General features: G+C 38.7%; 1 protein-coding gene across 6 annotated transcripts in view; it reads right to left on the bottom strand.

Annotated features, from left to right (window-relative positions):
- Nucleotides 1–27517, bottom strand: part of Rabgap1l (RAB GTPase activating protein 1 like) — a 560109-nt gene that overhangs the window by 79174 nt on the left and 453418 nt on the right. Inside the window, exon 1 of one of the 6 annotated variants that reach the window (XM_027417259.2) lies at nucleotides 10965–11160. The exons of the other annotated variants lie outside the window; for them this stretch is intronic. Coding sequence (XP_027273060.1) covers nucleotides 10965–11075 — 111 coding nt within the window. The 5' untranslated portion in view covers nucleotides 11076–11160. Of the gene's footprint in view, nucleotides 1–10964; nucleotides 11161–27517 lie in introns of those variants that run through there. 6 annotated transcript variants of the gene reach the window in all.

Below are 27517 nucleotides of genomic sequence, written 5' to 3'. Positions count from 1 at the left end.
CAACAGGTGTCTTCCCAATCCTTACTAAATTGGTCCACCATCTTGGTGTAAGTATTGAAATACCTGGGCCTCTGGGGGCCATTCTCACTCAAACCAACCTAGCACGTTTGTGTGAGTGTGAACAGCTATCCTCAGAGGCCAGAAGAAGGGGTTAGTTAGGTGCACTGGAGCTGGAGTAGTTGGCTTCTGATTCCGGAGTACTGGGTTCTCTGGAAGAATAGGAAGTACTCTCAGCTGCTGTGCATCTTAGCCCTTAGCATCTCTCCAGGCTCCAAATAATTTAATTTTTCAAAAAAAATTTAAAAATAATAGTAGGCTTCTACCACATGTTCAGCTTGCAAGAAATCTGAATGTAGGCATTACAATCAGGGCTACAGAGTTATTTTTGTTGTCTGCTGTGCTGAGAATCCTATTTCTAAGGCAGCACACAGTCCTTGCATTGACTTTTAATACTACAATTTGATATTGAGCTTGAGCTCTGCAGTGACTTTTTGATACAATACTGCCTTCTCTAATAACTTAACAATAGTTTAAATTTTCTGTTAGCTATACCTAAAATCTGATTCATTCGATTTTAAAATACAATGTGTCATATAAGAAATAAAAACCCAACTACTCCATGTAGTAAACTAGCAAACAGCTCTATATTACAACCTGACATCTAATTTCCTCCCCAACTTCATTTCTTCCAGGCTGTCCCTGACTCATGCTCTAACCATACTAACTCTCTGGTTCTGCCACTTAGAGGGCTATCTCCAGGTTCCCCCTACTTGAGATAAATTTTCCTGATTTTCCCCTAGATGTCATTCAGATCTCAGATGGCAGGAGTAGGAGCCTCACTTACTAACATTCTACTCAACATGAAGCCTGATAAACAGTATCACTAGTTCATGTTTGTGTCTCACCTTTCCGGCTGTAAGAGTTCAACAATTACCATGCACTGTTTTGCATATCTAGATCTTCTGTGCCAAGAACATAATGTAGCTAGCACACAGTAACAGATCAATGAATGTTTAGTTGATGATCAAACTAAATAAAAATGTCAGTGGCCAACACAGAACAATAAAAATCCTAGAGTGTTTTCGCCCATTGGAAATATGAACTAGGGAAAAAGATTAATAACAATTAGTGCATTGCATATTTCACATGAGCTATTCCTATAACATATCCTTCTATGAAAGGTATTTAGAATTAACTTACAAATCAACTTCATCCCTTTTGTAAGTACATAAAGAGTATTCCTCAGAATCTGAGACAGCAGGAAATAACAGTTCCATTGTAATAAGTGTTTGTTTGGGGATTCCATGATGTAACTTCCATGAGATCATCATCTATAATGGGGTTAGACTTTGTGGTGATAACTGTTTTGAGGTCATCCATACTCTTCTTGTAAGTAACCCTTCATTCATGTTCTAAGTCTTTGTGACAGCCTATTCTTTACTACTCTGGAATTTCATGAGAATATGCATTGTGGACCAAAAATGCTCATATTCTGTTTTTACAGGATTTGGTCTTGGGGCTTTGGGGAGTTAATTAAATTCTGAGAACCCCGGGTGGCTATTCTCTCACAGGAAGAATCGTAGGAAGGCTTGCTCTTTCTGTGCTCTCTGCCATGCTAAACTACAAGATAGCAATCATCTGTGAACAGGAGGAGGGCTAGCATGGGAAGTCCCACAGTGCTGGCACCTGATCTCAGTTTTCAGAATCTAGCTGAAGGAAGTCACCCTCATCCAGTCTATGGCACTCTGGCTGCAGATTGAGCAGAATAAGATATTTCCAATGAAAACACCCTAACAGAAATCATCTTGTCCTGCAGCAACCAGTCTTCACTCGGTAACTGCCAACAATGTCTTCTGATTCCATGTTTAGAGTCTGCCATTTCTATTTTATTTCTCTCCATATCAGAAAGACAGATAGTTTTAAAGCTATGGAATCTTCCTTCCAATGCTAATCTCAGTGTTGTTAGCAGTCCACTCCTTAGAAACCTTCCCCAGGTACTTCAGTCGTAGTCTTTGAAGAAAATAGCAGTGAAGATGATACCTCTAAGTGCTTCTGTTTCCTCCCTGCTTCCAACCCCCACTGACAAGAGCAAATTCTTACTTAGGGTCAAGACAAAAGCAAACAAGTTTAGGGTTGTCTACAGAGGCTCAGGAGTGTAACAAACCAGGCTTCTCTCCTGTCTCAGCTACTTCCCCATCCCTATGTGATCTTGGGGGAAAGTTATTTAACTTCCCAAAGTCTCTATCTTATTATCCATTAAACAGTGATAACAACTCTGTCTCTAGGTGGTTTCAAACATAAATAAGAATTTTCATCCAAAGCATCTACCACAGACTGTAGGGTTACTGAGAGCAGGGAACTAAGGGATCAAAACTGTGAGGTTTGTTTGCCTGTGCACAGTGAACTAAATGCCTACAAAATCCAATTAGAAGATTTAATCCCAGCACTCAGGAGGCAGAACCGGGCAGATCTCTGTGAGTTCCAGTCTAATCATCTACAAAGTGAGTTCCTGTCCAGCCAGGACTATATAGTTAAACTATCTGAAATTAAAATAAAATAAAAAACAAATAAAAATCATATACACACTCCTCCAAAGGATATAAAAGCATATAAAAAGAAAGCCTTGTCTCATAAGTGTGCCCAGAAAGGAAGTCTCTATGGGAGCTAAGATGTAGCACCTCTGAAGTGGAGAAGAAGCTATGTAGAATGCCTTTCAGAGACACAGGAAAACCACAGAGCTTCTAAACAGATGGAAACAGACAACTGAACTTCAAGCTCTCCTTGTCTGGAGTAAGGGGGAGTAGATGGTCACTAAAAGAGCAAGCTGAGGAAAGGCAATGTTGAGCAAAAGAAAGTGAGCTGGTAGGGCAGGAATGTCTCCTGGGCTGAGACAGGAGCACAGGCTGACACAGACTCTGTGTATGTGCTTGTGAGGATGTTACAGGCCAGGCCAAGCAAAAGGAGAAAGAAAACAGTCAAGGAAGAAGCAGTACACAACAAAATGACTAGTAACAGGTGAAAACTGAAACAGCGACTGAGTTTTGCAAATGTGAGCAAAAAGTAAACTAGGAACTTTTAAAAAAATGTGATAAAAGAATTTTAAGTATATGCAAAATATACATGACAATCCACAGCATATCTTGACTAGTCATTTTCAAAATCTCTTTTTCAATGTCAGCAATTATCCAATATTTAGTCTTTTGTAACTGGATCCTTTTATTAGTTTCATGTCTGTCAATTTCATCTACACTGTAGCAGGTATCAGTACTTCATTCTTTTATGATTGGTATTTGTAGACCACTGTATGGATATACCACTATGTGTTTAGAAATTCACGACATTATGGATCTCTGGATTGTATCTAGATTGGATCTATTGAGAATAACATTGCCATATCCAGTCATACACTCATGGGTTCTATTCTTTATCAACTCAGTTTACCTAAAGCTATGGAATCAGTTTCTCTCCAAAGGCACATAGATCTGAGAGTCAAAGGCAGCAACATTAATCTTGGTATATAATGGAGCTATAAATCTAGGTGCTGCATGGCAGCAGTATTGTGCACCAGGAATGAGGAAGCTAGAAATCCCAGGGACAGAGAAATAAATAAAGTAGATGCAAAGGAAGAAGTTAATTAGATGGCAAGAGATTCAGGATGTCTGCCAGCATGAGACCAGGCCCAGTCTTGCAGCCTAGCTCAAAGTTTGCCCTTGCATTTCAAGGACATACCCTGGTGTCCGTGTAATAAATTCCCTTTCTTGTTTCAAATAATACATGATTCTACTGTTAGAATCCTAAGAGCCTTAACTCATCAAAATTCGTAAATCAAATGAGGAAAGATTTGGTTTCCTGGACTAATTTGAAATTGGTAAAAGGTGCCAAGTCAAGAATATGCTAAATGACAATGAGAATAAAATATATTCAATAAACAATTTTAAGTATGGAAGAATCTTAATTGGCTTTATAATGTTTGACTCTAATCAATATTTTAAATATTTATTGATTGATAATTTAGAAGTAACTGCACTAATTTTGTTATTTTCCTCATCTATGGTGTGTGGAATTGCTATAACTTTTTTTCTTTTAAATTTGGCTTGCTTGATGTAATCCATGTGCCAAACCACTAAGAGGGAAGAAACTGCAGAATGCTTACCCTCATCTTCCATCTATAGAACAGAGAAACTTTAGTTCCCTAAAAGAGGCCCCTTCCGTTGCTGGTCCTGTACTATTTTGGTAACTGTCAGTTAAGAATATCATTCCAGTGCCAAGATAGAATAGCCTGTGTTATATGGTTAAGTGGCTTTTGTTAAAGGTCAAGGTTAACCACTGGTCAATCAAGTCTCCTTCAGAGACAGAATGGTAATAAATTTTAAGAGGTGGGACATGATAAAGCCAAAGTGGATTATATTTTTCCTTTTTATTTTCTTGATATCTGTGTTGGTTAGTTTTTTTAATGTTTTGTTTTTGTTTGTTACCTTGGCATAAGCTAGGTCACCCAGGAAGAGGGAACCTCAATTGAGACAAATGCCTCCATCATATTGGTTGTTATGCAAGTATGTATAGCATATCCTTGATTAATGACTGATGTGGGAGGGCCCAGGCCACTGTGGGGAGTGCCACTTCTGGGCAGGAGGTCCTGGGTGATATACGAAAACAGGCTGAGCAAGGTATTGAAAACAAGCCAGTAAGTAAAATTCTTCCATGGCTTCTGCCTGCAGGTTTCCGCCTCAAGCTCCTGCCTGACTTTCCTCCATGATGGAGTAAGCTGAAATAAGTCCACCAATTGCTTTTAGTCATGTTTTTATCACAATGATAGAAACCAAACTAAGACAATATCTAACTTTCCTATTCAAACACCATGACAATCTTGTAGTAATTTTAACCTATTCCAAATGGTTACTCTTTTCATATGGAGCAATTACATCTTCCTAAGTTGTATGACTGTATCTATCCACTGCAAGAACCAGTGAACAATGTAAACTAATTCATGACTCATGCTGCCACTGTCAGTTATCCAGACACTTGTCAACAATTTTCACCTTCATTTTTCTATTTCCCATTGCATTTTCCCCCTTAGGCTGTGTGGTTCTTGCCTGCCCATTTTTGCCACATTATTGTTTATATAACTGAGCCTATTGGCTAGGCTGACATCATACACATTCTCCACTCTTGGTTCCACATTGCCTTCCAACCAATCTGAGTTCAAGTATTAGATCTGCATAATCTTCAAGGTAGAAAGCTTTAATTTTCCTGTAAAACCGATGCCCTAATCAAGCAGGGCAAACCAACAAACATTTCCGTTTTCCTGTCACATGCCCCCTCTTCCTTCCCCATCCCCACCACACCTTATCTATCAGCTCACTCCTACTTTAGATGACCTCCAGAAACTCAGAACAGACACCCTTTCCCAGAAGGGAGGAAACAGTGAGGTTGTTCCTCATTTCTTCCATGAGGAACCTGAGGCTTAGAGAAATTCAGTAAATTCCTGCAAAGTCTAGATCTTCAACTGACACTCAGTAAGTTTCCTTTCCCTTCCTTCCTTCCTTCCTTCCTTCCTTCCTTCCTTCCTTCCTTCCCTCCTTCCTTCCTCCCTCCCTCCCTCCCTCCCTCCCTCCCTCCCTCCCTCCCTCTCTCTCTCTTTCTTTCTTTCTTTCTCCCCTCAGAGACAGGGTTTCTCTATGTAGCCCTGACTAACCTGGAACTTGCTCCATAGACCAGACTGGCCTTGAACTCAAAAATCTGCCTGCGTCTACCTCCCTAGCTGGGATTAAGGACATTAATCCCAGCTAGGATTAAGGGATGCCACCACAGCCTGGCTTCCAAGTAACTTCAAAAATATTTTTAAACTATGTGTGTGTAGTCCTATATGAAGGTTCACATGGAGTCCACTGGTCAATGTTAACACCAGGTGTTGTTCCCCAGGAACTCTCAACTTGTTTTTGAGACAAGGACTCTCACTAAGACCTGGGACTGGCAAATTAGGCACTTGTCAATTAGACAAGATCCTCTTATCTGCCTCACAGTGCTGGGATTATAAGTGTGTACCATCATGCCTATCTTTTTATATAACTGCTGGGGACTGAACTCAGGTCCTCTTGCTTGTATAGCAGATCCTTTACTGGCTAAGCTAACTCCTCGAACAAAAGACTATGTAACTTCAAAGTACCTCAACAGCCAGGTATGGTGGTTTATACTTATAATCCCAGCACTCAGGAGATTGAAGTAGGAGATTTGCTGCAAGTTCAAGGTCAGCGTAGATAACATGGTGAGTTCCAGGTCATCTTGAGCTATAGTATAAGACCCTTCTCCATCTCCATCTTCCTCCCTTAAAATAAAGTGTCTTAAAGTGTTATCAGCCTTTCAGACAGCACAAGTTGTTCCTTGTTTCCTTGCTTAGAAAACCCCTGGTCAGCCTCCCAAGCAAAGCTACAGTCCAGCCTTCCTTTGGAGGCTTCTTCCTCAGAACTCAAAATTATTCTCTAGGTCAGTGATTCTCAGCCTAATGTTGCAACCCTTTAATACAGGTCTTCATGCTATGGTGACCTCAACCAAAAAATTATTTTGTTGCTACCTCATAGCTGTAATTTTGCTACTATTATGAACTGTAATGTAAACATCTAATATGCAGGATATCTGATATTTTGAGAACCACTGTTTTAGTTGATTCTATCTATGGTATGTCAGAAGTCTCATAAATATTGACTTTGGTCCCTTTTATGATAAGACTTGGGGAAGGGGACTTTGAAGGGTGGACAGTCTACTTGTGCCTAGAACATTGTATTAAAACAAACATTAAGCCACTCTACATTTTAGCTCTTATTAACATACATCTGATAGCAATATTCCTTTCATGGTTAACCACTCAATGAGTTAGAAAGTTGAAATAATTCAGCAGACTATAAATTGACATTTAACCTGAAATAGTTGTGCCTGCTGGAGTATGCATTAATTATTAGGTTTATTCACTTTAAACATGAGATCATGCATTTTGAATTTAAATATGTTTTCAAAGCCTTTCCTGTAACACAGTAAGTGTACCAGGTGTGACTTTCCCCTTCATTTACACTAGGCAATTATAAACAGCTGAGGCTGGACACAGTAGTGGTACATACGGTCAATTCAGCTTACTTGAGCCCAAGAGTTCAAGGGCAACCTGACAACACAGCAAGACTGCATCGAAAAAGAATAGCCTGCAAAAGAACTAGAAAAGGCAGAGGTGGGATAGGCTGGCCACTGTACTCACAGGGAGCGAGCATCTCAGCTAAGTTAGAAGACTAGTTTACACATGATAGCGAGTGGTGGTATGGCTGTGTCTCTAAGTACACACCAGTTAACTTACAAATTTTCATTTTACGTGTCAATTTATTTTTATTAAAAGAAAAAATCTTCAGGGCTAGTAAGATGGCTTAGACTCCTGACAGTCTGTGTTTGATTCTCGGGACCCACAAAATGAAAGAAGAGCACTGAATACCAGAGTTACCTCTGACCTCCACACTCATGTGTACACACTTCTAAATAAAAGGTTCTGTGTCCATACCTTAGAATCACACATTTCACCATTCAGGAAATCAATGTATTTCCTCTTTTGAAACAAAACCCAATTACAGAGAAAGACCTGATCCTGTATTAAGCATCTAAATCTCTTTCAAAGGTCAGCCCAGCTGGAAAGAGTTTCCAGTAAGTTAATAAGGGTATCACCTCCTCCCAGGGCAGTAGTGACTCAAATTGGAAGCATTTTGCTTCATATAATAGAAAGCCTAATGGCTTCTCTCATATGATTTGAGGGTTCATCTCAAACAAAGCAAAACAAACAAACAAACAAACAAAACAAATCAATATGGAATGTAAACCAGATGAAATGGTGAACTGTGTGTCCCAGAACAATTTTTTTCTAGGTTCTCCAGACAAACCACAATCAGTCATTACCTCTAAAAGATTATCTTAAATTCCACATCTGATAAAGTTATCTAAATTTCTTCAGGAAATTTAGTACAGGGCTGGCAAATGGCTCATAGTTAGATCCCCTGGGCCTACAGGGAAGAGGGAGAAGTGGCTCCCAAAAGTGGTCCCCTGATCTTTACATGCATCCCATCCCCCACACAAAATACATTAAATGTAATTTTTATTTGTTTTAATTTTGAGACAGGGTCTCACTTCATAGCCCTGCTGGCCTAGAGTTCACTGTGTATATGAGGCTAGCCTTGAACTTACACTGAAGCCTGTCTCTGCTTCCTGAGTACTGGGATTAAAGTCATGTGCTAACATGTCTAGCTAAAATGTAATTTTTATTTAAAAATTTGGTATAGAAAACAATATTCTATGCCTTTTATATTGAGCTTTCAGGGTCCCTGACCAAATCTACATAAAATCTACATAAATTACCTACACTTTGGAAGTGATTCTTGAAAACCACATTAAGATTCAGTCATGCATTCATTCAAATTTCCATTTTCTCTCCCGCTGCATGTCCTTCCCTCCCTGCAAACACATGAATACAATGCCCATTTTTGTTGGGCAGTGAGATGCTGCCTGTGACTCAGGAATCATTTATCTCTTCAGCTCCTCTGTCCTCTCCACTTACACTCCGCTTTTGCTTGGTCGTTTGCTTGCCTTTTTGCTGCTAAGGATCAAAGCCAAGGTGGTTAACATAACCAGCAGGTACTCTGTGGCTGAACTATACCAACTGCCCTCATCTGTTTTTGTTTCTTCAGGTCAGACTCTAAAAGAGTCTTGGCAAAACCACCACAAAGAAATGAAAAAAACTTTTGAATTCTTTTGGTGAGTTCTTATGATGGACTATTATGAAATTAATGGATATAATGGAATGTAATTGTCTAGGACTTTGTTATCCTAACTCAGGATATATATTGTGGTAGGCAGTAAACTTCACGAAATGTATACAATCATAAAAATAGAAATTGTGGGGCTGGAGGGATGGCTCAACACTTAAGAGCATTTGTTGTTCTTTCAGAGGACCCAGGCTGGATTTCCAGAACCCACATGCTTGCTCACATCTGTCCATAACTCCAGTTCCAGGGGATCTGGTGCCCTCTTCTGCCCTCTTGCACACTAGGCACATACATGGTACAAAGACATACATGCAGATAGAACACTCATACACATAAAAGAAAATAATCTAAAAAGAAAAATAGAAATTGTATATATTTTAATCAAACATGTAATTGGCCAGATAATTTTCTCAATAAACACCCCCAGAAGCATATTATGGATTTGTTTTTGCTTTCATCCACCTACTTTTTAAGCTGCATCTAGAAAATGATGGAAAATGTACTGTGTGTGTTTATCTTATTGATTGTTAAATAAAGTTCTGTTTGGCCAATGGCAGCAAGTTAGGCAGGACTAGGGGTCAAAGAGGATTCTGGGAAATGTAGTACAGAAGTGGTGATCCAGGTCGGAAGTGACATAGCAAAGAGACTCATATTTGAGCAAGGAGAAACAGGAAGTTCCCTCTTTTCCCCTTCCTCCTTGAGCGGCGGGATGTGAGCCATCGGCAAGGAGGGACGCCAATAAGGCATTCGATAAGTCTTATAAAATATATAGGTTTATGATAGTTAAGACTGAGCTAACAGATGAGAAATCCTAGTCATTGGCCAAGCAGCATTGTACCTAATACAAGTTTCAGTGTATTAATTCGGGCGGGCGGCTGGTGTAAAGCACACACGTAGCGGTGGGGCTCGGCGGCTTTTGGTGGAAAGATTTATCATAACAAGAAAACCTGATGGAAATGGTTAAGTCTAATGAAGCCCAATGCACTCTCACCTGGAAGCTATTATCAACAACACCAGCTTCCTCCTACAATACTTTCTACTGGGTACTCTAGAGTTTTTTCATGATTCTTCAATATATGTCTAAGATACCATTTTAAAATAATCATACGCTTTACAAAAAAATAAATAAACCCATTAATATCATTAAATAACTAATCAGTGGCCAATTCCTCCCTCCTCATCCATTATCCTACTTTTAAAAAAATACTTCAGGCAGATCAGCAGCTAAGCAATGTAACACCTCATCAAGATTGGTAAAACCTTTAAGTCTCTTTGAATCAGTACAAAATTTGACCCTTTATCTTTTTCATGGTAATTTACTACTTGGGGAAAAAAAAACAAAAACAAAAACTGCCACATTGTACTCTTATTATTCCTGTGCCTTAAAATAGAGAAGTGGGTTTTCATACTGGTAAGATCTAACTGTTATATCTTTGGTTGTGAGCCTAGCATTTAATGGCTGAGCCATCTCTCCAGCCCAAGATCTAGCTGTTATGATAAACTTTGCATTCTGTTGCTATAATGCATTGCTAAACACAGCAAAGAAGGACAGGTACAGTTAGGAGAGTTCACTTAAGAGACATGGATCGCTGTGTGAGCCTCACTGGCCGGTGAAAAGATGGAACAGCAAACATTATAAGAACATATTTTTCTATCATGCCAGAATGTACACACTAAGACGATAAGCAGAAAAATAAAAAAATAAAACCTTTTTACAAATATTAGGTCACAATTAAGATTCTCCAAGAAGTCAAGTTGTTCTAGTTCTTCTTTGAGATAATTTAAGACCTGAAAGCTATTTGATTTCTAGATAGCTCAATTTACAAAGATGTTATGGCTCATTGAAAGAAATGTTCTATTTTAAAGAGACTGAAAAGAATGTACGAAACTGTAGTTAGTTTCATTTAAAACTCATATAAGACACAAAGCAAAGTGGTATTTGGCATTATAAAATTCTTCTCAACATCTCTACAGTAGTATTGACATATAAGTGTTTTTTAAGCAACGAAACCATTAAAAGCCTATAGATCTTGCTGTAGCCTGTAACAAAGTCAAAGTCAACAGCAGTGCTTTTCTTTATTTCACAGGAACCTATCCCTCTCTCACTATGGAATGTGACTATTCAGTGTGTTACAGAAAGAACAGCCCCAGTATAGTGTGCAAGGAGCCACCTACCATGGATCTGGGCTTGCTGATGGCCACCAGGCTAGTGAGGAAGTCTTCATCATGCAGCTGGCTGAACACATGGGCGTCATAGGCTACCATAATGGAGATTTCTTCCATCATCTTTCCAGCTGCTACTTCTTCCCCAGCTCCACACCAGACTATTCAGGGAAAAACTCCTGCGGCAGCTCAGTGCCAGTGCACACTCCCACCTGAGATCCAGGGGCTGAGTGTCAAAATCCAGAGAGAGAAAGTGGAGGAAAAAAAGAAAAGGCAGCTGCTCTGGAAGGCTTGCCTAGCAGTTCACCCCTAGTGGAAAACGAGAAGTGGTCTCTTATCTATTCAGGAAGTATACACCATAAACACCTTCTGCATTCTCAACTCAGCACAGGGAGAAATTAAGGTTTGGAATATCTTCTTTAAACTTCAAAAAAAAAAAAAAAACCAGGAATAAAGAGAAGTTTCCTAACTAGAAATATCCTTTATGAAACTCCCTCAAAACAAAAGTTGATTTATGTTATATCCTTGGTAATTAAAACATATTCAAATAGTTCATCTTCTTACTTCATATTTACATGAAGATTCTTCACAGAAGAAAAGTCTATTTTTCTTAAAGCAATCAGTGCTTATTTTTCTTCTTCTTAGAAAACAAAAAGATGACAATCTTTAATTATTTCTCAGAATTTATAGAACTCTTGGTGCAGTTAAAATTTATTTCCTAAAGTCTGAAGGGGGGGAAAAAGGACCCTTTTCCCTTGAGTATTTGTGTTTAAAAAAAAAAGGTACCAAAATATAAAAATGAAACAAACAATTCATTTGGGATAACAATACCAGTTGATAATAATTTTCCTTTCACCCACTAAAAGAATACAAATATCTGATGTGGTTCTGGAAGAAACACAAGGGTCTCATTTATAAACTGTTTTCCCCCTTAATAAATATTCTTCCTTCTTTTATATTTAAAGTTAGAGTGTTTTGTTTTTTTTTTTTTTTAATTACTCCAGTCAGCTGATAGTCACAAACTCTGTTCCTTAGTTACCACAAGTGGTTTTTTGGAGGACTGCTGGAGATGGTAAACAGGCTTTATGTTTCAAGAAGAAAAGTTCCCTAACCCCCAAAGATATATAACACATGCTTATTCTATGTACAGTACTGGGAAGAGAAGACAGAAGTCAGGTCCAGTTCCTCCAAAAGCCTGTTACCTGAATCCTGTATCTGCTGAGTGTTAACCATATTACAGTACCGAGAAGTATTTTTTTGTTGTTGTTAGTATTAGACATCAATTTGGTGACGTCTACTTAAGATTAAAAAACAAAAACAAACAAACAAAAAAAAACACTGCTATAGGTCAAAGTCTTTAGGCTTCATTACCAGTACCATGATTATGTTATCTAAATTCACTGGCTTGTGAGAAATTGGATAAACAAACTCAGAATGAGATGCGGTGTCTATTTTCCCTAAACATTTTCATCTCCCATACATTAGAATGATTACTGGTATCTTGAGCCATTTAAATATGACTAGGGAAGTTCTGCAACTTCTGCAAGCATTCTGTATTAAAAGCACTTGCTCACACAAGGGCAAACTTCCCTTGCTAGGAAACGACCAAGTCTAATAGGCTTACTTAAATAGAAAATGCAATATCTTAAATAAATTCTCAAGATTAAAACAGCTTCAAGCTGTGTTTGACCCTTACTGGAGCCAGTAAAGCAGTTATACTCTACCGCCCCCACCGCCCTATAATGCAGCTTTGTATTTAGAACATTATTTTCATTAAGGATTTCCCAGTATATTTACCTTAAAGATGACTAGCCAAGTAAAAAATAAATAATAATTAAGACTCAAGGTATCATAAATTAATCTGGGCAGTTCATACCTTTTAAGTTCCTTTTTATCTTTTCAGTAGTATTTTTAAAGATCTTGTGAACCTCCTCCTATATTTATTAGCACCAGAAGACTTGAGATTTCTCTTGCAGTGTGGCTCTCTAGTTGTGAAAGCCCGAGCAACTGCTCTCCTACGTTCCTGTCTGCAGTGACTCAGTGCTTCCACACTCTGATATCTGACTAGGTGCGCTGACAAAGACACCTGTTGTGAAAGGTAACCAAACTACTTCCCATCATGCCTCTCTTCCTGCTGGCAACCGCCCAGGGGCAAACAGGAATTATAACCTCATCTGAAGCAGTCCCTCTGTGCCCAGCGAGAGCACATTTAGAGAAACAATAGGTAATCTTCTTGGTTAAGAACACTTAAATCCAAGAAAAAAAGCACGTGGGGAAAACAACAGAGCACAGCACCTTAAAGGTGCTACATGTTAAATTAATAAGATCTAAGGTATCTATGTGCATGCAAAAATAGATTTAGAAAAACCATCAAAGGTTGGAAAAAGTTTTAATTTTACGTAAACGGAAGGTGGCTTTCTCAGATAAACAATTCCATAAGCTCTTAACTTAATTCCTTAAAGAATCTTCTAATATCCACAAAGACAAGAGTCCTCCATCTCCACCTTAGTGCTTGAGCAACAACTAACTAGGATTTCTAATCTCCTTCCCCCCTCCTCTTTCTTCTTCTTTATTTTATTATTACTATTTTTTGCCATTCTTAAATATTTCTTAAAATATACATTCTGAGTCTTGGGAGGAAACTAAGGTTTTTTTCTTTACATAAACAAAAAGCAGGCTCTTTAAGAACTGATGATGTGAGAAAAAACTTGTTCCTATACTGATTTTTTTCTCTTTTCCAATCCATTTTCTGCTGTCTCTAAAGAGTTCTGCTAACACCCTCTCAAACCTCTGCAGCCTTTGTTCACTGTCATATTTATATCTGGCTGTTTACTTTCACAAGACACCCTTCTTGTCACTCATCCGCCTGCCCATTTCGGGACTGAAACCCACTAGATCATCTTCCTGAGTCTCTGCAGTTCTGAACCTCACAGCATACACTGACTGGGAGAAATGGCAGTGGGGTAGAGAATTACCTGTGACCAAAGATTATGACAAGCGCAGAGGACACCACCACTTAGAGATGCTGTGTATCTACAGGCAGTAGAAACCAAGGCACTACTGGCAAACACAGGTGCCCAGTTCAAACAGGAACAAGCTAGCTGTCTATCCCAGGGCAAGTCACATAAATTTAGCTAGGTTTCATTTTCCTCTTGGTCATGTAAACTGAGAGGGACAGACTAGATCAGTGGTTTCCCAGTAAGGAAAAGCAAAAGCACTGTGTCAACTTGTTTCCTTCCACTAAATGGGCTAAGTGGGGAAATTCAAAGAGAGAATGCCTTTTAATCTCTATCAAAGTAAAAGGATAACATGAAATCCAGGTTTTAAGAAAGTCCCCAGAGTTGCTATGTGTTTCAATTAATTCAGTCTACTTTGTAGCTAACTTAAGACTTTCTAGTAGCAAGTCTTCTTACCATGAAAAGGGGATTCAATGAAAAAGCAATGGCAAGTTTAGAGCCTTTCTACTTAGAGCCAGAGTAACTAAAATATATTTTGAATTTTTTCAGCTGTTTTAATATTTTTAAAAGATTAAAATTTAATCACCAAACTTTTTTCTTTAATTAGCACACAAAACAATGGCTTTCAATAATTACATATGCCATTATGCTTTGTTTTTACTCATGCCCCTCCCCCACTGACAACCACATCACCCCCTACCTGGCTTTTGCAGGTCTCTTCTTCCCACTGTTTGCTTTCCTGTCACACTATTCCATTATCTTCCTTTTTCTCCTTCCTTACATCTCCCTTAAAAATCTCCCTCCCTCTCACAGTCCTTTCTACTTTCATAATCACTCACCTACATGTATGTACAGATGTTTCTACACGCACATGCAAATCTATATAAACAGATTTGAATTTGAAATGGTTTCCTGCCATGGTTTTACATGCTGTTTTAAGTTGGTGCACTGAGGGGGATAATTTGCTCTAGAGGCTGTTATCCCCCAAGTCATCTTTCTAAAACTATACTTTTTAAACAAAAGTACACTTGTTTCCCTGCTAAATAAATTTAAGTTGAATAACATATCCTGGCTTTCCAAGAACATCTATTCTGAAATGTCACATTTAGGAACAGGAACAGCCAAAATGAAAATCAGAAAAACCTGACCATGATGACATTTTTTTTTTTTTTAAGTCTGTGTTCTCTCCAATCAGCACAGCAAGAGTTTCATTGTGGAACAGCTCTTTGTTATCCACCAAATATATTAAAAATGATCCCACCTCAGAAGAAAGTTCTCTCGCCTCATGAGAGAGGCTGCAAAGACTCTTCTCTGTCTCAGGTTCTACCTGCTGAACATGCTCATCACGAAGGCCATAATGGAAAACCAGGACAAAATAACCCAGGCAGAGATGTGGCCCAGAGGGCAGAGGTCTGAGTGCTCATATGCACAGGCAAAACCCTGAAGAAAACCTCTACTCCTACCTAGTGACCGACACCCCACCTCTAAGTGCACCCTCACAGGGGATGAACATGGGCTAGGTGTTCAGGACTTAGTATTAAGAGATCCCTCAAACCACAAAGTGCCACAGAACTGATAATAGAAAGAAAGAGAGGTAAAATGATGAGTTCTTTTATTAATCACCAAAACCCAGGATTTCTATCTATACTTAGGAATGCACATTACAAATCCCCAGTGCTTCAAGTCCAGAACAAACCATATAAAACAATGTAAGTGAGAAGTGCTAGAAAGAAACAAGAGAGCTTCCTTTAGTACTAATAATTTCAAATAGTCCACGGACACTGAGTGGAAAACTACAAGGACAAAGAGAAACCTTAGTTCTCTTTAAAATTATGCAAAGATAAAGAAAACCATTATTCTTGTGTTGAATTCCAGCCATTCAGCTCATTATCTTTCCTATCTTTGCTAGCAACTGCTAAGCAAATTTAAAACCTCAGCAAACACAAAAAACCAACTCAATGGCATTAGTGAGAAAAGAAAACCAAGGGAACATAAATACCTGCCTGACAGGCTTACTGGATATGCTACTGACTCATTTGCATCTTACCACAAAGAAAGGGTGAGATAGAGTCCAGAGGAGGAAAGAATGTCCCTAACCAACAATTCAGCTTTCTGTCTCAATTAAAACACTAAAATATACAGCAAATACATCCAGATTAAAACTGACCTAACCCACAGTGAATGTGCTAAGTGACCCTAGGCTATTATTCCAAATGAAGATTATTTCAGACCCACCATAGCCCTTTGAGCAGAGTACAACTGAATTCTATTTACAAATAACTTTACCTTAATTTCTAAAGCATCCAATGATTTATTACGATTGACTAGTAGCTAAAACAAACACTTCAAGTGATGTACTTCATCAGTTCCCCCTACACACACCCAAAACTGGAAGGGGTTGGGCTAGGAAAGGGGGCTTCATTGGGTGCTTGATAGTCTCTGGCTCTTGAAGCCTGGATGGCTCCCTTCCTAAACCAAAACCAAAAACAAACCCCCAAGACAAACAACCTGTACAAATTAGCAGTATTGCTATAGATACCAATAGTGAGCTGTGCTCAATAGAGACCAAGAAAGCTATCTCATTATGGGAATTACATGTGCTGGCTGGCTTTTTGTCAACTAGATACAAGTTGGTGTCATCTGAGAAGAGGGAGACTAAAATGAGAGAATGTCCTTCACAAGATTGGCCTGAGGGCAAAGCCTGTTGGTCATTTTCTTGATTAATGATTAATGCAGGGGGGCTCAGTCCATTGTGGGAGGTGCCACCCCAGGCAAGTATCCTGGGGTTGTGTGAGAAAGGAAGCTAAGTAAGCCATGAGGGAGCAAGTTAGGTAAACAGCACTCCTCCAAGGCCTCTACTTCAGTCCCTGCTTCTAGTTCCTGCCTCCAGTCCTTTCCAAGACTTTGCTCTGTATGACCTTGCAGTATAAGCTGAAATAAACCCTTTCCTCCCCAAGTTGCTTTGAGTCATGTGTTTTATATCACAGGAATAGAAATTCTAGGTAGAATGCTATTATACAATAAAATAAAATACAAAGGAATAAAGTTAACCAAAGAAGTGAAAGAACTCTAAAATGAAAACGCTAAAACACTGATTCAAAATTGAAGACATCTATCTAGCTTTCTTAGGTTAGAAGAATAAATATTGTTAAATGTTCATACAACTCAAAGAGATTTCCAGATCCAACATTCATAATTCCTATGAAGATACAGATGACATTCTTTAAAAAAAAACTAGACAAAAACAATTCTAGATGTGTATGCAAACGCTAACACACACACACACACACACACATACACACATACACACACACACACACACACACACACACACACACACACACAGGCATAGCAAAAGCAATTTGAGAAAAAAGAGCAAACCAGGATGCTTACAGCAGCACTATTCACAACAGCCAAGAATGGAACCAACCTAAGTGCCATCAAACTGATGAGTGAATAGAGAAAATGTAGAACACAGATACAATGGAATACTAATCAACCATAAAAAAGAAATAAATCTGTTATCTGTGATCACAAAGCAGGAACTGGATATCACTAGGCTAAATAAATAAGCCAGGCACAGAAAGACAAAGTACCATGTGATCCTGTATGTTAGATCGACAACATCAGATCTCATGAAAGCTGAGAGAAGAACGGTAGTTATTAGAGTCTGGGGACAGTGAGTCGAGAGGATTGGGGAAAGGTTACTCAATGGGCATTAAGTTACAGTAAGATAAGAGTCAGAGGTACTGAATGCTACTATACAGTAGAGTGACAATAAATAGTTATGTATCATGTATTTCAAAAGCTAAAGATTTCAAACAGTATTACCATAAAAAGTGGTAAATGACAACTAAGGAGGTAGCTGAGCAGTTACCATTGGTTACTCCTCCAGAGAACCTGGGTTCAATTCCCAGCATCCACATGGAGATTCACAGCTCTCTGTAACTCTAGTTACTGGGAATCTAATGCCCTCTTTTGGCCTCTGTGGGTACTGACACAGGTGGAATCAGATACATGCAGTCAAAATATTCATATCCATAAAAAATAAAATTTAAAAAAGGAAATGATAAATATTTAAGGAGATTATATATTAAACCTGATTTAGAAATTATACAATATAGCTGGCTATAGTGGTGCACACTTCTAATCCCAGCACTCACAAACAAGAAACAGGTAGATCTATCTCCATGAGTTCAAGACCATCCTGGTCTACACAGTGAGTTCTAGGCCAGCTGGATCTGGAACCAAAGCCAGACCAGCCAGAGTGAGACCAGAATTTCAAAACAAAACAAAACAACATCCAATGTATATGTGTGTCAAAACATTACTTTTAAAAATTAAGCAAAGAAAAACCTCCTAGATGACAAATAAAAGGCGCTATATACACCTTGCCTGAGCAGCATAATAAAGTCAATCCTGTTGGCACAGGTGTGGGTGAGCCAGCCCCAAAGTTGTGAGCATGGGAGTGCTGTCCCCATTATGCATCTGTCTGTGACAGCATGGGTTGGGAAGAGATTGCTCCCCCCATCAACACCTGAGGCAGATGGAAGAGCTAGCCCTGAGGTCATAAGAGTGGGAGTCCCTCCTTAGCTGCAGCACTCAGGAGAGTGGCCCCTGCACTTCACCTGGGCAGCACAGTAGAGCTGGCCTTGAAGGTGGAGGTGTGGGAGAGCCCACCTTGAGGACATGAAAGCAGGAGAACTGGCCCCACCCTTCTCAATGCTGCAAGGGGTGAACTAGCCAGGGCAGTGAAGAGCTCACCCTGGTGGCGAGGACAAGGGAGAGTGGTAGACTGACCAACCTTGCAACTACCCAGGCCCCAACAATTCTTTGTGATGAATGCCTGTACGTAAAAATGTATGGATAAAGGGGTCTACTGTGTGACTCACTATGTTACACTGTAGCTTCCATGACAAGATTTTCCCCTTCTTCCTTTTCTTTCTCTTAAATTTTATTTTGTTTTATTGGGGGAGGGGTGGAATTAGGAGGCATGATGTGAAAGACACAAAGAATTTTAAAAAAGGTGTTGTATAGCAATCCTATGCCAGTCCTCCCTGAGAAATGTACTCTTTGTAGCCACTGCTGTATTTGACAACATTCTGACAGTTGACATGAACCCTGCTAGCAATGACTGACACAAGTAAGAGGTGGTGAAGGCAACAGTGCAGTAAGAATCAGTTCCCCCTGTTGCTTATCTTCTCTACTTTCCTGACTACAAGACTAACAGAATTCAATCAATTATTTTTTATTAACTTAAGCAGTTGTGACAAAAATAGGGAACAAAGAGAGCATCTGCTGCATAATGATATTCATCTGTTATAACGTGATCAACAAAACACCATTACTATGGGCTATCATGTGGAAATAAATCACCCTTCTTTGTAATTGTATTGTAATAAGACTTTCCACTGTTCATTTGTATCTCAGAGTCAGAAGGAACACCCTGTGAGACAGTTTAGAATCTCAGCTTATCCTGAAGCTTGGCATGAACAACAAACAAAACTATTTACTCATTCCTTTTCAAAGACAACAGGTGTATTGGTTAGGGATGCCTGGAGGGAAGGGAGAAGGAAAACATATTTACTAACTACAGTGACATGAATTCTGCTCACTGTCACACAATACATGAGGATGGTTTCATGATCCTCACTACCTGCCCTAAGAGTTCAGGGAATTTGAAGTCATATCATTAGTAAGTCAGAATCAGGACAAAAAGGGCTTTTTCCTGTCTGTGTCAGGTTCATCACAAGTGCAAGACTGAAGAAGAGAGGCTCATTTAATCTGTACTTGTTTTTGTTTGTTCATTTTGTTTTGTTTTGTTTTTGAGACACTGTCTCACCAGACACTCACCTTAGCTGAGAACTTGCTATATAGATCATTTGGCAGGCCTCCTGACACTACCTCCAGAATGCTGGTATTAAAGGCATAAATCACCATGCCAGGTTTTTTTGTTTGTATGTTTTGTTTTTTGTCTTTTTTTATTGTTATTGCTTTTAAATCTCGTTTTAAAAAAACAGTTTTTGGATGAAACAATGAAAAAGTCAGTCAATTGCCTAATGGGCTAAGAAGAATAATATGTATTTTTATAGATTTATTTTTAGCTTTTATTTATATGTGTGTGTGCCTGCCTGAGTTCATGTGCACTACATGCACACAAGTATCCAAATTTCTAAGGCTGGTTTTCAATTTCTGGTTCTCCTATTTCCACCTCCCAAATACTGGGATTGTAGGCCTGTGCCATGATCCCAGTGCTGAAACATATACAAATGGATAAGGGATGAGCAAAAGAAAACTTAAGCTGTTTGAACATTAGAAGGTTAACACTTCTATTCACCTTTTAATAAATAAATCTCTGTCAATCTCTTTTAAACATAAATATCCCCTAAAAGATTATTTCTGTTGTAAACTCTGCATTTTTCTTTTCCTTTCTTTTCCTTCTTTTTGCAGGGCTGGGTATCAAACTCAAGACTTCATGTACACCAGGCAAACATTCTATCACTGAGCTACACTCCTAGCTCTTATTTTGCATTTCTATCAGATAACATTTTAGAAACATGTCTTTAAACTTAACTCCAACTAACCTGCATTGTTCTTTTATACAGGGTTGACAGTATAAATGAGATGTGAACCAGTTTTATGGTCCTAAAGATTGCAATTACAAACAAGTCCTGTAAGGATTTAGACATTATACTGGCCTGCCCCTGTCACCTGACAGAATGCACTCAGGCAATACCCTGGTGAGTCCAGGTGCAAAAGACCCCTTTAAAAGAAAACTTTTGCCTATTTAGGTTCCTTTTCCAGCTCCTCTCTTTCCAGCTCTTTCTGCTCTCTTTCCTGCTCTTCTCTCTTCCCTCTCTCTTCCCTGAGGGTCCCTGGGACAAACAGGACTTTTCCTGTCTCCCTCTTATCTTCTGTCCTCTCTCTGTCTCTGTGTCTCTTTACCTCTTTTCTCTTTCCTTCTCTCCCCCCATCCCTTCCCTTTCTTTTCTTTTCTTCTTTTCTTTTTTTTTCTGAGACAGGGTTTCTCTGTGTAGCTTTGGAGCCTATCCTGGCACTCGTTCTGGAGACCAGGCTGGCCTCCAACTCACAGCGATCCGCCTGCCTCTGCCTCCCGAGTGCTGGGATTAAAGGATAATATCTTACTGAAGACATCCTATTAAAAAGAAAAACCAACCTCTGATATATGTTGAGGGTGATTAATTACTATGCAAAATGATATCCCAGGAACTTTTCCTATTAAAGAAAATAAGCTATAAATACCTGAATCACCTGAATACAATCACCTGAATTGTAAAATACAATTGTGAAGTAGCAATTTTGTGAAGAAGCTTCATTCCAAATCAAAAGTTCTCTTTGCAAAGACACACACATGTTTCTTTTGAGGAGAACCCCAGCACTATGGATAGAGATTGCTTAAATAGGCAGGCCCTATTTAATATTTAATGGATCTATTTAATGTTTCCATACTAGCCATATTTAACTTCACAAAAAAAAAAAAAAATCCAAGATGACAAAGGGAGCAGTGAGCAACTTGATGAGATCTTGTTTTTACTGCTGGGCAATCAGACAGAAGCAAAATGAGGAAAATAGAATTAAGACTTAGATAATGTTTATGCTTTGTAGCGAACAGTGGGAGGTCCTGACCCTTAGACAGGTAAATATGCCCTGGCTCCTTGGAGCCTGAAAGAAAACACAGCAATAGCCCCACCTCCACCTAAGCTCTAAACACTAAAATACTTCTGCTGAATCCAATACCCCAAAAAAGCCATTACAAGGAACAGCCATTACTTCAATTTAGTCACTAATTCCCTCTCCTAATACCTTAATATATGTCCTCTAACAACAAAGCAGCTTAGTACTTGAAAACAAAGCTACAGAATCCTATTTATAATGAATTAGTGTTTCCTTATTCAGCATATTGCCACTGAGCCTATACTATTAGGAAAGAAAAAAAGCAAGGCTGAAGGGAAAAAAAAGAGATGTTCACATTTTATATGCTTCCCTTTGGTTTGTTTTGGTTTTATACAAATAACCTGTCTATAAATTAGCTAACAAGGAAAAACAGTAATGAGAAGAACTTAAAAGTGAAAACAATTTCCTCTGGGTTTTGATGATTAATACAAAATAAATATCTAAATTTCAAATGAAAAAGTCTTCCAAGACTCGACCAATGGTCAGATCTATTAGTTATTTTGGCAGCTGGTAAGCAACATTCCCTTCTATAGGGCTAAAGTGCATGGAATTATGAGGCTTCCCAGAAAAGACAAATTGAATAAAAAAAAAAATAAGAAACAGCAAAAAAGAACAAAGTATTAACTTAGAAACTGGGCTGTAAGTTTAGTGGCTATAGCTAGAGTGGTCAAGCATGAGGTTTTCTGCCAGTAGCAAATCAAGATTATAATTTTATTGAAATAGTGATCATAACACCTTATTCTCAAAGCCTGGTTACATTGAATACCTCAAACTAACTTAGATCAAGACACTCTAATTACTACTACTGACCATAACCTCCATAGATACTCTTCTCTAAGAGTATTCTCAAACCTATCAGTTTCAGTGTATATTACAGTCTTGCTTTGTACTTAAATAACACTGGGTTGTAGAGATGGCTCAGCAGTTAAGAGCACTGGCTGTTCTTTCCAGACACCAAGGTTTGATTCCCAGCACCTTCTGATTGACTGTCAATAACTCCAGTCCCCAGGATATATGACATCCTCTTCTGGCCTCTTTGGGCACCAGACATGCATGTGGTATACAGAAATACATGTAGGAAAAAACAAAACAAAACAAAACACAACTAACCTGCATGTAAAATAAATGAATTAACTAAAAATTCTACTATAAATGAAAACACAGCTATAGCTGAATAATGCAGCACAGGAACTACTGTATCTTTGGTCTTTGATAAGAGCACAAAGAGTACACAATGGGGAAAGACAGTCACTTGCAATAGTGCTAAGAAAACTGGACACTTATGTGTAAGACAGCAAATGTAGGTGATGGAGAGGTGGCTCACTGGTCAAGAATACTTGCTGCTTTTGCAGAGGAATGGGCTCAGTTCCCACCAATCACATGGTACCTAACAATGTCTGTAACTCCAGTTCCAGGGAATCTGATACTTTCTTCTGAACTCCCAGGCACCAGACACACACACAGTACACACACACACACACACACACACACACACTGCTCATACACTTAAAATAAAATAATCCATAAAATTTAGTTTGAAATGGATTAAAGGTTACAGTAAACTTTTGAATCACAAAGCTTTTGACAGAAAACACTGTAATGAAGTTCTTCACACTGGTTCTGTCCCTTCCCCCCTTTTTTTCTGGACAACACAAAGTAAAAATTAAAAAAAAAATGGAACTATACTGAACCAGAAAGTGTTTACACAGCAGGAAAAATAATTGACAAGATGAAAGGAAGTAAGGGAATGGGAAAATATTTTCAAGTCATGTTTCTAATGAGAGATTATTAATCAAAATACACCATAAATGTATATAAATCAATATTAAATAAGCACACAAACAGAATGACTCAACTGGAAAAATAGCAAAGAATCTACAGACACTTTCCCAAAGAATAGTAAATCACCAGAGAAATGGAAGTGAAAATCAACAGTTATTGTAGTTAAAACAGCTACTGTCAAAAAAGTCAAGGATAGCCAGTGCATCTCCTAACACCCAGAGACAGAGACAGGAGAATTTCTGAGGACCGTTAAAGCTACACAGTGAATCTCAAAAGAAAAAAAAAAAAAAAAAAAAAAGGACACGCATTAGTGAGAGTGGGGGAAATATAACCTTATACATTGTTGGGATGTAAATCTGCACAATCGTTACGGAAAACAGCTAGAAGGTTCCTCAAAAAAGCTATTAAGAGAAATGTTCTTTGATCTTGTAATCCCATCCCGAGGAAGTCAGCAAACTTTACTTGGTGGGATTTTGTTTTATTTATTTGTTTGTTTATTTTTGAGACAGGGTCTCACTATTTAGCATTGGCTAGCCTAGAACTTACTATGTACACTAGGTTGGACTTGAACTCTCACAGAGATCTGCCTCCACAGTGCTGGGATTAAAGACATGCTCCTCCACCTGTGCCCTATGAACTCAGTGTCTTGGATATACATACTTCTAAGTCCATTGAAGCATTATTTACAATAGCCAAGAATCAACTTAAGTATCAGTTAATGGGTGTCTGCATGCAGGACATTTGGTGTATATGTTTATATATTTAACTCATAAAAAAGAAAATTGCCAGGCCGGGCATTGGTGGCACATGCCTTTAATCCCAGCACTCGGGAGGCAGAGGCAGGTGGATCTCTGTGAGTTCAAGGCCAGCCTGGTCTCCAGAGTGAGTGCCAGAATAGACCCCAAAGCTACACAGAGAACCCCCGTCTCAAGAAACAAAAACAAACAAACAAACAAACAAACAAAAAAACCAAAAAACAAAAAAAGGAGAAAACTGCCATTTCAAAAAAACTAGATAACCCTGGAGAACATTATGCTAAATGAAATAAGCTACCACAATGAAATGATACTATCTGATATCAATTACATGTATAACATAAGAATATCAAATTCATAGATGTCTAGTTGCCAGATTTTTCGGGTAGGAGGCAATAGGGAAATACTGGTTAAAGGGCACAAACTCTCAGTTATAACATAGTCTGCTTCAACATCCCAAGTGCTAAGATTGCAGACAAGTGCCATCATGCAAGCCTGAATGGTGAAATTCTGATGACTGTAAAGTACAGCACGGTGATTATCATTGGAACTACATTGTATACTGAAATGGTCAGAGAGTAGATACTGCTTATACCATGCACGCAGGTATGCATTTATGTGTGTGAGTACAGGCATGCCACAGCACAGGTATGATGATCACAAAACAACCCTGGGTGTCAGTCTTCACCTTCTACTGACCAAAGTGCACTACTTGATCAGTGCTGAGTGCAGCAGGTGAGATGCCTGTGAACGGCTGGGGCTCTCTTGTCTCTACCTCCATCTCACCATACAAGCACCGGGATTACAGTGTTACTGTCTGATTTCATGTGAATTTCTAGGATCCGAACTCAGGTCCTCATGCTTGCATGACAAGTGCTTTACCCAATGGGCTAACTTCCCAGACTTCCTCTTCCTCTTTTTGAGACAGGGTCTTGTTACAGACTGCCCCCAAGCTGGTATGAAACTCCTGCCTCAGCCTCCCAAGCACTGGAATTATAGGTACGTGCCACTATGCCTAGATATTCCACTTTTTATCATTATACTATAAATCATATAAATAGTACCAGGGAACAATTCCTAACTCCCCCCCCCTATTCACTAAATGAATTCCTCTTCATGTTCCCCAACCCCTATTCAAATAGTGGGGATTGAACCCAGGGTACTATGCATAAGAGACTAGTATTGAGCTACATTCTCAAACTTATTTATTTATTTATTTATTTATTTATTTATTTATTTATTTTGGTTTTTTTTGAGATAGGGTTTCTCTGTGTAGCTTTGGAGCCTATCCTGGCACTCTCTCTGGAGACCAGGCTGGCTTCGACCTCACAGAGATCCGCCTGCCTCTGCCTCCCGAGTGCTGGGATTAAAGGCATGCACCACCAACGCCCAGCTTTATTTTTTTTTAAATTTTAAAACATGTTGTCATGAAGTTTCCCAAGCTGGCCTTGAGGTTACACCGTCCTTCTGCCTCAGCCTCCAGAGCAGGTGGGGTTACAGGTAGGGGCAACCAGGGCCAGCTCTCCTCAGATATTTTTTTAAAGTGTACACTGAATAAAATGTAATGGAGAAACTAGCTGAAGCTAGCTTTTACATGTGATCATAAGGAAATGTCTTACATTAAGAGCATCATCACGGGAGAGAAAGAAGTGTTTTATTTCTGGGATGTAACTGGGCTTGTATGCTGTAATCAATATGCCATGTGAGCGTGTTACTTTAAGACAGCAGCACAGGAGAGAAGCCAAATCTACTTAAACTTACTTTGACATCACTTTAAAACACACCGCTATTTAAGAATTGCTATTTATGAAAGAATTATTCAGTCTCTGTGTGTGGTGCTAGGAATCAAATTTGGCATTTCACACTTTCTGGGCAACTGTTCATCAACAAAGCTAGGTCACCAGCCACACTCAAATTAATCAAATTGAACTGCTTAGATGGGGCACTTGTTATCAGATGCTGGGTGCTTTTCTGTTTTGTTTTCCCATAATAATAATAATAATGCCTCTGACCAAACCAAATTTTGTTGCCAAGGTCTAATGGTCTGGGTAAGAGTGAAAGAGTCAACAAGCAGTAATACTGTCATACATGAAGGTACAAGGTTTTTATGATCCTTATTTTCACAACCTATCACAATTTTTATCAATGGCCTATAGCAATAAAATAAAATTGTACCTATAATAAAATATGTGTATTTGTCTATACACACAGGGCAGGGGAGACAAACACTTTTTCAAATAAACATGCTTTTGAATTGTGTGTTTGACTTGAACTTTTCTTTTCAAAACCTTATGCCATTTAAATCATTTCTTTCTCAACAGTTTTGTCTTAGGTATAGAAAACAAGTCTGTAGAGGCAGAATTTAGAGATGACTGATGAAATTCAGACTCATGTGATAAAAGAGCTGGACAAGCCCTCTGACATCTTCTAACTCAACTGCTTATATCACAATTTCCAAATCACAGAGTTGCTGGGAACCAGCTAGCCTTGTTGGCTCTTAAGGCCCCAAGGAAAGCTCAAAGCATGACTTGTGTTTGGATTGTGTATGAGATAGTTATTCCTAATGTTGTTCCTACAGTTACTCCACAAGCCTAGCTAAACTCTTGGTACAATGCCCCAGGGGGCCATCAGAGTGTCCATACAGCTGTCCTGGGTTATACTTCCTGTATACTGCAGAATGAAGCAAGATAAGGGCTGTTCTCTACTACCACAGAACATAAAGTCTAGGCTTAATGGTAAGTTGAAACCTTATACTTATACCTTATACTTATATTTAATATATATATATATATAATATAAATATACTTAATATGTAAAATCAAGCTTCCTTTAAAAATGTGATTTTATATTTAAATTATTTTATTGAAAATATTGCAGGGAAAGTATTCTAGAAAAAAGATCTTGGCTAAGAAAGGAACATAAATTATTTTACAACATGTTGGGGTATTGAGTATACTAAAGTAATACTTTTTCCAATTTTTAAAAGGCTTATTTTTATTATTTTTAGTTATGTGTTAGGTGTGTGTGCTCCTGCATGTAGAAGCCAGAGATGTTGAATCTCCTACAGCTGGAGTTATAGACAGTTGTGAGCTGCCTCTTGTGGGTGCTGGAAACTGAATTAGGGTTTTCTGAAAAAGCAGTAAATGCGCTTAACCAATGAGCTATTTCTCCAGGCATGAGCCTTCATTTTTAAAAGGCAGAAAGTTTTATTTCAAATTCACTGGCGGAATCTATGAATATGTTGCTCATTTCCTGGTTGCACAGGCCATTAAGGGTCTAATCTATTTCCTGAGCTTAAAGTAGCTAATGGAAAATATTAGAACAGTAATCATCAGGTGAGATGGGCATTTGGCATCTATTCTCCCCAAACATGTCT

The sequence above is a fragment of the Cricetulus griseus genome, chromosome 5 (assembly GCF_003668045.3).
Source record: "Cricetulus griseus strain 17A/GY chromosome 5, alternate assembly CriGri-PICRH-1.0, whole genome shotgun sequence".
Lineage (NCBI taxonomy): Eukaryota > Metazoa > Chordata > Mammalia > Rodentia > Cricetidae > Cricetulus > Cricetulus griseus.
The sequence above is the reverse complement of the archived record's forward strand: the minus strand, read 5'-3'. Positions and strand labels throughout refer to the sequence as shown.